Raw genomic sequence first — 10,697 nt, forward strand, 5'->3', positions numbered from 1 at the left:
AAGAAAGCAAAACAAATTAAAAAATAAACTCTTGAAAGAAATCAAAGTCATCTGGGAGCAGATGTTTTGTATTAATTAACTACATTGAGTTGGGACAAAAAACACACAGGCAAGAACCTCAGAAACATTTCTATCAGTGGAAAGCAGCTACAGCAGAGTGCAAGCTGTAGCAGTACCTATTATTTATAGCCCACTGGAGGAAGAAAATATACACTACTTAATGAACTCGCAAACTAATATTAACTGCAGATTTATATTTTATTACATTGGCTTCATTCTGCTCTAAGTTTTCTCATGATTCCCTTTTATAGCAAGAGCCAAAACGCTAGAATCTGCATCACAGATTCATAGGTTTTTAAGGCCAGATGGACAACTGCAATCATAACATCAGCCAGAGAATTTTACCCAGTAATTTTTGCATTATGGCTGTAATTTGTTTGAACACACTGTTTACGAGGGGTGTGATGTTACCCTTTGACAAAGTTCTTCGGGTTGGCTGCATTTTTTCCCAGCAGACACAGCACCGGCCGTAGCTCCAGGGAGTGGGACCAAAAGCTCACTTCGATAACCGGACCCACTAAAACAAATAGGAAACTGCAGATTTTTTTTTTTCCTTAAAAGGACCTGCACTCAAGACAAGAGGCAGTCGTTTGTTCTTCCCACCATACATAACTTAAATGCAGAGGTGGTAAGGACATTATGAGCTTGACACCAAAGTGCCTGGAAACTTAAAAACTCCAGTATGGTTTGCCTTTTTTTTTTTTTTTTACATGGCAAACACTCCCATTCCCACCAAAATCACTGTTTAATTGAAAAGGAATTATTCACTGTGAAGAAAGTCAGCAAAATGCTTCCAGCCCCACTCATAAGATTCACTGGAAACAACACTGTACCAACACAATAGTGGACCTCCGAGCAGGCTACAGCACAAATCTTTTGGGGAAACCATCTGGGCAAGTGTCACCCTGCCATTAAGAATGAAAAAGAAGCTTCCACTGAAGGCAAGATACAACCAGCACCTGCAACCAGCAACCTGACAACCAGCCTGCATGGAGAAACAAAATACCAGTGCCGCCTGCAGACGATCTGCAAATGGTTGAAGGAGGCAGCCAGTTTCTTCAAGACCCTACTTCAAGCAAGCACCTTATTAAGCACTCACATAAAGTCAAGCCCTAAAATCCTAACAGCTTCCCAGTGCAATCAAAACACCTGCTGGCAGTGCTGAGATGAAATCTCACCTTCTTCCCTAAATCAGAACATTACCAACTAAAAGCAATACGGTCTCTGTTCCTAAAAGGTATCTTAGAAGACATGGACAAATTCTGTTATGCATATAACTAAACTCAACAAAAGGAAAGAAACTCGGCACAGAAACATCCAGAGCTGTCAAGGCTGTCAGCTTTCACTACCAGTGGACTCGCAAGACCTCACTGTCCAGTGCCAATAAAGCCTTCCTGTCGACAATAATGACTACTCTGCTGCCACCGAGTTCACTCAAGTAGAAAAAAAAGGAACTGACATAATGCTTAGATAGCATTCAGGAGCAAAAAAATGTTTAAGATGATCTATTGGCTTTTCAGGGGGGTTGACAGTTTATCCCTTCTATTTCTGTTGAGGGAAGAGGGTGGAGGTTGCTAGTGGGAACAGCACATGGCCAACACATTTTAGGAAGAAACTGCATGCGAACATTAGTAAAGCAAAGATGGATAGACCAAAATGACTGGGGTTTTTTTGAGAAATTAACTTACAAAGGCAAGTATGCAGATAGTTTCCCCAAGTAGTTTCACTGGTTTGGGACATGCAAAGCAGTTAAAAAAGATACAAGTCTACCCAGAAACATCATGAAATGCACATTGCTGATGCTGAATAATTAATTTCCTCCCAGGTGTTTCTCTGTCCCCTCAGAGAATTACAAAGTTCAAACTGGTTGTTCTTGACCTCTTTCTAACATTAAATGATCCAGGTTGGAGAACCCAGGAGTTAATACCTTGGGAACACACTTCAGTACTGCCCCCTGCACCAAAATGAAGTAGCTGGTATGAAAGCCTGCAAGCCCAGGGTCCTACCCTCTCTCCTACAGGCTCAATACCTGCTACACAGCAACCTAAACCTAGAAGCTCTCAGCTTCTGCAGGAAACTGCTTCCTCTCCATGTGCACCCCCCAAGGCACAGTTTGATCCCCTGCTGATGCTCAGGAACTTGCAAGGGGAAGACGAGGGGCAGGAGTCACCTTCTCCCTCAGGGCTGCCAGACCAGCTCATGCAGGTATTCCCTGATACATCACCTTCTCCAGGAAGCATCTCTCATCCTTCCAGCTAGTGGCCAACTGGGCAGCTCTACCTGGTCAAAGTCCTCCTCGCATACCTCCTGCACAATCAAATACCAGGGAAGAGGGAGAGAAAAGGAAGGTGTTTCCCACCACCAACACCCCAGTGAGACTGTGACAGCATGCACTGAACACTCCCAGCACCCTTGTCCGCAGCAGGCAACGTGCCACTGGACCTCTGCCAACAGCCTCCCATCACCTCCCACCTCCCAAACCCAGAAGTCAAGTGCTGCAAATCGCAGTGCTTACATCTCCCAACTAGCTTCCTTGCAGAAGACATGGATAATTGGTTTCTACCTCCAAGGGGAGAAGCACTTTAAACCTTCAGAGAGGCTCAGATACTGCACTGACCAAAGCCATAGCAAACACCAAAACCGAGACTGTAAGAGATATAATAAGTCAAAGAGACAACTAAAAGGGTAACAAATCCAGAGAGAGACCTAAGCTACTGAAGGTCAGTGCTCAAGTTTGCCAATACACCTAGCTGTGAAAGCAACTGGGGCAGCAAACACTTTCACCTCAGTAAAACCTGTCACCTCGATGTCCAGCTGGTCGCAGAGCAGAACAAGGGACAGGCACAATGTGAACAGAGGACAATCCATCTCTCCATTCTGCCTGTGCCAAAAAACAGGGACATCTTAGGAACAAAATATATTTTCGAAGGAAAAAAGGACTCTTTACTAGCTTTTAAAATATGCAGCAATTCTACAGCAGGGATCAAAGAAAATGAGTTTAGTAAAGAGTAAGTTATAAAAAAAATTGTTCATTCCAATCCAATCATTAACACAGTATTTCTGCAACATTCTGAGTAAAGAAAAATACCTAGCTCAAGTCCCTCTCTCACCAGCACTTATGGTCAGCAAGAAAGGTACACTCATGATAGATATTTCAATTCTGTGTTTAGATGTTTTACTATAAGTGCAAGATTTTCCTTTTTTTTAAAAAAAAAAAAAAACCTTTTCAATGGATAGTAGGCTGAGTATCTGCTGAAGAGCTGCACTGAATATTCTTTCCTCCATAGAAGTGAGCACTTAATAACGAAGAAATTCAGTGCAAAGTGACCGATCTGTGTGTGTTTGGGGTTTCTTACATCTCGTTTTGCCCTTGAACCATGTACAGATTTAGATTTATTTCTTAAAGAGGAGTGAGAATATTAAAAAAAAATTGCCAAGAAAGTTTGTTTTCTTTTTATTTTGTGGCAGGGTCTCACTTCCCTGAGCAATGTTTAAAGCTCGTGTCTATTCTAGACTATACATACCTGCACACGTACAGGAATGGACCACTAAAAACATAGCTCCAAGTTAGAAAGACTGGGAGGATCTAACAGCCCCACTTCTGCTCGAGAACTCTATTCCAGCTGATAGCCGGACAAAAGCCAACAGCATCCAACACCATCACTCAGCTGAGCGATCTCAGCTGGACTTCCCCAGGTTAAAGGCTCTGCGCTCACTCAGCGCATGCTGGAAACAAGCATTCCTGCAGAAGCAGCGTAGAAATCCTTGGAACAATAAAGCGTAAAACCGGAGAGATCAGAGAGCAAGGCACCACAAAATAAACTGTCCTGGCTTTGCAGTTTCTGCCAGATTTTACAAAATCCTGCTCCCACCTTCCTCCCCACCACAGCCCACTGCAAAACACTTCGTATTTCAGGGCAAAGAATAAAAATTTCTTTGCAGGTGAGATTTTGTTTTCTTAGTTAACAGAAAGAGAACAGCAGACATGGAGGTGGATGACCGTATAATGGAGCTAAAAAGTTAGGTAACGGTGGGAGAGTTAACAGTGGAGGGGGAAGAAGCTGTCAGACAAGCCCACTAAGTCTTCCCTTTCTCCCACAGTACCTGCCAATTTACCCATCTGTAAATTGATGTGCAAATAGCTGCTTTATACGTCAAATTATGGTGTCAACATTTACAATACTATAAGCAGACAGTCTGACAGTGGTTCCGTTTAAGACAGTTTGCCTGTTTTCCACTATTTATTGCAATTTTTAAGATAAGCTTCGAAAGGAAACAGGTACTATCTTGGAGTCAATCTTTGCTATTGTTTATTTCCCCTTTTTAAAACATGTGTCATTAGGCAGCAATGCTTTTAGTCATATACTTAAAACTGCTGCGTTTCAAATGTTGTTTTACTGTCAAAAGGATAGTAGTTTCCATTTTAAAGCCATGATTGAGTCATTCTAAACCTCTTGAAAAGCCATACATCACACATCAGACTGATCCCAAAAAGACCATTAGGCATGAGTTGTCCTTCCTCATACCAGTAATTCCACCGCAGTAAATTTAAAAGTTAATGGGATTACTCCTGTGAGTAAAATAAACACACGGCACTGATGCTACGCTCTGCTATCACAGAAAGCACACAGGGAACCATTCCAATATACGAATTAAGAACAGATACCTCCTCAAAGCCTCCTTACAAAGCACTGTGAGCAGACTGAAATGTGTCCAAACTTACCTATTCTGCATACACAAGGTATATGCTTGCTAGCAGTACTTAATACCTACAGAATTATACAAAATGCAATAGTTGTGTGAATGCATGACATACGAAGCCAAGCTACTAAGTGCAACCTAATAAGCAAAATGTTCTGATCATGTATTTTTACCCAAACCATTCGACTAATTTGAATACACTGATATGAAAATTAAGACTATCTTCACACCTGTGTCTACTAAATACACAAAAAAATCCTTGAAAAAGACTTCAATCACTGATTAAAGATAAATATTGTGATGTTACACCTAAATATGCATTTATCCAGTGTGCCATGACACAGAAATTACGTGTCAGTATGAAACAACACACACACAAGTCAACACACTGAGAACAGGTAGGCTCATTCCAGGCTCTGGCATGAATAATCTGCAAATTACAACCTTCCTTTATTTTTGCCTGCACCAGACCCACCCCTTTAATTGTACTCATTTATTCATTCAAATAAAAAATGATACATTAAGATAAAGTGAGCTTCAAGAAACCCTGGAATAATTAAAAGGAAGAGGACCAAATACAGGAGCTTGTAACTAAAGAGCATCCTTCTAGTCTTAAAACAAATACAACACGTTACAAAGACTCATTTTGTCTTTCTCACCTTTGTCTATTTAAAGTCAATGCCATTATTTCAAACTGTATTTCTTTTGATTTGCTTAACAATATATTTCATTGTTACAGCACCGACTCATCAGCACTTACCTCTGCTGAAAAGCCCTAGAATGAAATATACTTTGTATTTAAGGACAATTATGCAAGTAGGTTGTGGAGTTACTTTGTTACAAGCAATCAGATGTAACATACTCCGTTCTTTTAATTTGCCCGCATGACACTTTTTAAGGTCATCTGGGTGACGGCCAAATGAGATCTGCAAACCAATCCAAATCCACAGGCGATGCGTAACAAATCATGAAGTTTAGGGCAGAGGGGAGGTCTTTGAACAATTCCTTCGTTCATTCTGTGTTTTACATAAATAATTTATATAAGCCACTCCCCAAACCCTAGTACTTACAACAGAAAGATTTAACACACACACACACACACACATTTTTAAACTAAAGGAGGTGCAAGAAGCCCAGTTGCATACTGCAGGGCTGCCTCTCACGCCCTGTTACCATAGGGAATGCATTTTAAAGTCATAATGTACTTCTGAAGTACCAGCACTTCAAAATTGTGTAATACTTTTGGTGTACTCTTTGGAATATTTTCTTTGTGACTAATTTCCAAATTTGTAAAAATAGTCAAAGGGAAGAAGGAAATCTCTGGTTCTAATCAATGAACTCTGCTAAAGAGTTAAAAATAATGGCTAAACAATACTTGAAAATGCATGAAACAGCATTGAGCCTTCATCCTTCACTACATGTTTTGCTTTTAGTATATAAACTGAGAAAAGGTGATTGAAATCAAAATCTGTTTTATTTCCTTAGTATACAAAAATCTGGACAAAAAAATTAATTCAGTTTTCCCAATATATATCCTTCAATCCATAACTGGAGATATCTATGAAGGTGACCAGGTTTATGATACAGGCTGGGCACTTGATACTTTCCCATAAAAACAGCAGGAGCGTCTGAAACTCAGCTGCCCTTGCAAAAAGCTATTTCCATGCTAAGGAACCCAAACGCTGAAATTATTTCTTTTTCCTCTAAACCTTAACCTAGATTTTAAAAGCATTTTCCCCTAAGTGTCCCTCCACTAGAGGGTAAAACAAAATCATGCACTGTGAATTGTTAGCCGCATATATCTTACCCTATGAAGTCACTGTGTATTACAGGAAGATTTAGAGAAACAAGAAAATGAGATGCAGGGTTAAAGAAAAAAGTAATTATGAAAATTTGTCATCCTCTGTGCAACTACATACATGTTACATACCTACACAGCACAGGGTATCGGCTAGTTGTTTAACCATGGCGAGTAGGATGAGGGATAATAAAAAACAAAACCCAGAAAAACCAATACCACCAACTTTTGAAAATATTCACGGGTCTAAGATGGCTACCTCCATCCGAGCAAAAGTAAAGTTCCCAACCAGCTGAATATGACAACTAACCCCAGGGGAGGATCGCTCTCATCAGAGCCCAGAAGCAGCCAAACTGAACTTTTCAAACCCAACCCGGTGACAAGTGTCAGCGGCATACGGCTAGGCAGGCGGACTTCAGCGTCTGAGGTTTCTCAGGCATTAGGCTTCACGTACTGCAGGGTGAGCCGTTCCCAGAAGCGGAGCTGTTCAGTAGTAATTGGCAAAGGAGACATGCTGTGAGAAGCACTTGTCAAATAATGCTTGTTTACAAATAAATCTCCTAGCAGCAAAGGACAGCAGTTATTGAACAAGTTCAGGTCCGCAGTCAGACCCCTCCTACCAGCCGTCTCTTAGCTTTGCATTTACTGAAGAGCCAAGAATTACAGAGCAGCGCTCAGAAAAGTAGGGGGGGGAGAGACCCTGAAGCAAGCGCTCACGCTGCTGCTCATCGCTGTAATATTCCCCGTAAAGATGACACTAAACCCGTTTGCTAGGCAGCTTCATTAATTCTTTCCAGTACTGTTTCCTATCGTGTAAAAGTCCTATTCTGCAGCTGCCTGTTCATGCAGAGGCACCTCTACGCTCGGCGAACGGTCCCGCTGACTCCATCAGTACTACCCAGATTTTCCAAGAACTGGGAAGGACGACCAAGACGGGGCTCGGGGCACCTGCCGGTCTCTCGGCAAAGCGGGCGGGCAGGCCGGCGGGCCTCCCGAGCGGCAGATGAGTAACCGGGAGAGCCCTTCGAAAGCAGCCGCGCTGCCTCCCCAGCATCGCTCCCACGGGTGAAATCATCTCAAACCGCGCGGGGGCAGAAGGATTGGGCCCACCGTTATCTTACCCAGGCAAAGCCAAAGCCCTTTCCATCATCCCCCAAACCAGCGCACGTCCTGAACACTGGGTATCATCACACACAGAGGAACAGCATTTTCCCCTTCCTCTGCACTTTTTTTTTTTTTTTTTTTTAAAAAACTGCGATTCACATTATTCTCGCTCTCCAAAATAAATTACAGCTAGCTGGTTACCTCAGGCCACATCTTTGAAATTCTGGTACGGTTTCCCTTCACCAACCCCTGCATCCCTCCTCCCTCCAAAGGAGTTTCACAAATAATTACAGTGCATCACGAAACCAGCCTGCTACGAGCAGCCGGCATCCCCTTCAGATGCTGAACTTCTCCTCCCATTGCTTTCACATTACAGCCTGCCCGCGGGTCCAAAAATAATAATAAAATGCCCCAAGCAGTGCCCACACCACACATAGAGAAAAAAATAAACAAAAAAAACCACCACAAAAAAAAACAACAAAAAAAACCAGTCCGGTTTGAAAGCCTGGAAGTACCCTGCTAGACAAGAAGCCTGGACACATGGTTTTGGCTATTGGCCTCACAGAGATTAAACGTATAAAAAAATAATCGGTCCCCAGCGGCCGCGCTCCGCTGCGTTGCGCGTTAAATACCGGCACCTCCGCGGCTTCCCCTCCTTTTTATACGTGTATTTTGAGCCGCGAAGTAAGCGCACTGCGGCCAGCGCTTGCAGGGCTCCTCACCGGGAGCTTCCCCCGGCCCGGCCCGGCACCCCGAGCCCCGGCCCCGCTCCCCCCGCCCCGTGCAAAGCCCTGCAGTTACAGCCCTGCAACCCGCCCCCTGCAAAGCCCTGCAAACCCACCCGCGCGAATGCACCTGTGCAACTCCCCCGCTGCAAACCGCTAGGAAACACAGCCGTGCGAACCCACCTATGCAACACCACCCCCCCATCCAAAAAGAAACCACACTGCGAAACGCGCCCCTGCCAAGGCGTCTGTGCAAACCCGCCCGCGCCCCCAGGCAGCGCTGCCTCCCCGCTCCTCACCCGGGGGCGCGCAGCGGCCGCTGCCGCCTCCCTTCCCCGGGACGCCCCCAGCCCCGCCGGGCAGCGCCGCCCGCTTCCCCCGGCGCGGCAGCCGCCTCCCCGCGGGCAGAGCCCCCCTTCGCCTCCCCCGAAGTGTTCCAAAATTGAGCCAGGTGAGCCCGAAGCCGCGCACCGCCGGGCAGCCCCCCTCCTCGGCGGGCGCTGCCCCGACGGCCCGGCCGCCCCGTCCCCGCTCACCCTCGCTGCCGGGGCTGGCCAGCAGGCTCCGGAGCGCGGCGCACAGCAGCAGCGGCAGGAGGCACGTCCAACCGGGAGCCGGCGCCCCGGCGCGGCCGGCCCAGCCGCCGGCGCCCCGCGGCCCCATCCCGCCGCCCCTCAGCGCATGGGGCGGCGGCTGCCCCCGGGCGCTGCCCGCTCGGGTCGGCTCGGGACGGGACGGGGCGGGCTGGCAGCGCGGCTCGCCTCGGCTCCGCTCCCGTCCAGCCGCCGACGCGACTGGGGAGCCGGGGGGCGGGGATGGGGGAGGTGGCCCCGCGCCGCCGCGGAGCCGCCCCCGACGGGGCGGACCCGCCGCCGCCGCCGCCATCCCGTGCGGGGGACGGCGCCCGCCGCGCCTCAGGGCGCCCCGGGGCGCAGCGGGGACCGCTCCTAAAATGGCCGCCCCGCGGGAAACCCCCCCGGGCCCGCGGGGGGAGCGGGGGGCAGCGCTGCCCCTGCGAGGCGTCCCTCGGGGAGCCCGCTGCGCCCCACGGCTCCCCGCAGCCGCCACGGGTCACGGTCCCGAAAACTTCCCCCGCAGCCCACAGAGCCGGGGAAGCCGCGACTTCACAGGGCGGGCAAGCTTGAGAGGAAAGCTCGTCCCCGGCCAGGAAAGCAAAAATGCCAGAAACTCCATAATGGAGCCAATAGAAAGATGATTTTCAGGTGTATTTTTGCCTCAGGTCACCACCGGCGCCCAGGTTTGAATCCAGTGCTGTCAACTAGTTTCACAGAAGTTTTCACTGAGGTTTTTTTACCCCTCAGAGCCCTAGTTGTAACCCACTTCATCATCCTAAAAAAAAAAAAAAAAATAAATCTCAAAAGTATGAGAAATTAACTCCTGGAGGTTTATTCACCCACATCAGTTCCTCCCCTGAGGAGAGTACCTCCAGATAAGCCAATAGAGACAAAAACCCAGCCTTGCAGGTGCACAAGCAGCAATTCAAGGTTGACTAAAGCCCTTCTCACCTGGTGCTGCCTCCTCCATTTTACCCCACTGCCAAGATTTTGGCCTGTTCATTCATATTATAAAAGCAGTAACCAAAGGTTGAGCACCTGCAAGAGTCTCTCTCTCCAGGGGGCAAGGCTCAGGACCAGGGCTCTAAACAAGTTGCAATTAAAGTTACAAAATCCCCAAAGCCAGTTTTAAGAGAAGGAGTCTTCAACCAGGGAGCTGCCGATAACACAGCTCTCTACACTGCCATTGCTCATTTTTTATTCATAAGTAGCTGGACAATGTGTTTCTCTGTGCCCTTGCACCATACACAAACCTCAGCCACTGCCAAAATATAAACATAATCCTGAGCTGTACATGCATATTATTTTCAAAAGCATTTGCTTCTTTTGCAAGAGGATTTTCTACCTCAAGCTATTCAACATTTTTACTGCCACCAGGAGGACAAGGAAGGGGCTTTGCTTTACAACATGAGGTACATCAGTAAAGTTGCCAGCCAAATGAAAAGCATGGCATGCATTGTTTACAGCAGTGCATCAAACCTTCACCACTCAAATATCCTACTAGTCTGTAGTTCGAAAGGCACTAAGGTCTGCCATCAGACCACCCCTACATAAAGCTGCATGGCCAGATCCTCAGCTGGGGTAAATCACATCTGAGAACATCTGACCCCTGCATCAGATTTAGGGTGGGAGTAGCACCATGTGGTACACTTATTTCTAGGGATTTGCCATCTATAGAATCAGCAGTAAGTTTTGCCACTCAGAAATCGGGGCAATGCAGGAAAACAATATCAG

At 46.5% G+C, this 10,697-nt stretch overlaps 1 protein-coding gene across 4 annotated transcripts in view; it reads right to left on the reverse strand.

The window, feature by feature from the left end:
• Window positions 1-9,051, reverse strand: part of EPHA5 (EPH receptor A5) — a gene marked incomplete at its 5' end in the record, with an annotated part of 195,722 nt that extends 186,671 nt beyond the window's left edge. For 2 of the 4 annotated variants that reach the window (XM_082314987.1, XM_082314986.1), the window contains one exon: window positions 8,925-9,051. In XM_082314987.1, coding sequence (XP_082171113.1) covers window positions 8,925-9,051 — 127 coding nt within the window. The remainder of the gene's footprint in view (window positions 1-8,924) is intronic. The other 2 variants (XM_082314989.1, XM_082314988.1) reach the window with 1 other exon arrangement.
• Between the last annotated feature and the right edge of the window lie 1,646 nt (window positions 9,052-10,697).

The sequence above is a fragment of the Platalea leucorodia genome (genome assembly GCF_965183815.1).
Source record: "Platalea leucorodia genome assembly, chromosome: 6".
In the NCBI taxonomy this organism is placed as follows: Eukaryota; Metazoa; Chordata; class Aves; order Pelecaniformes; family Threskiornithidae; genus Platalea; species Platalea leucorodia.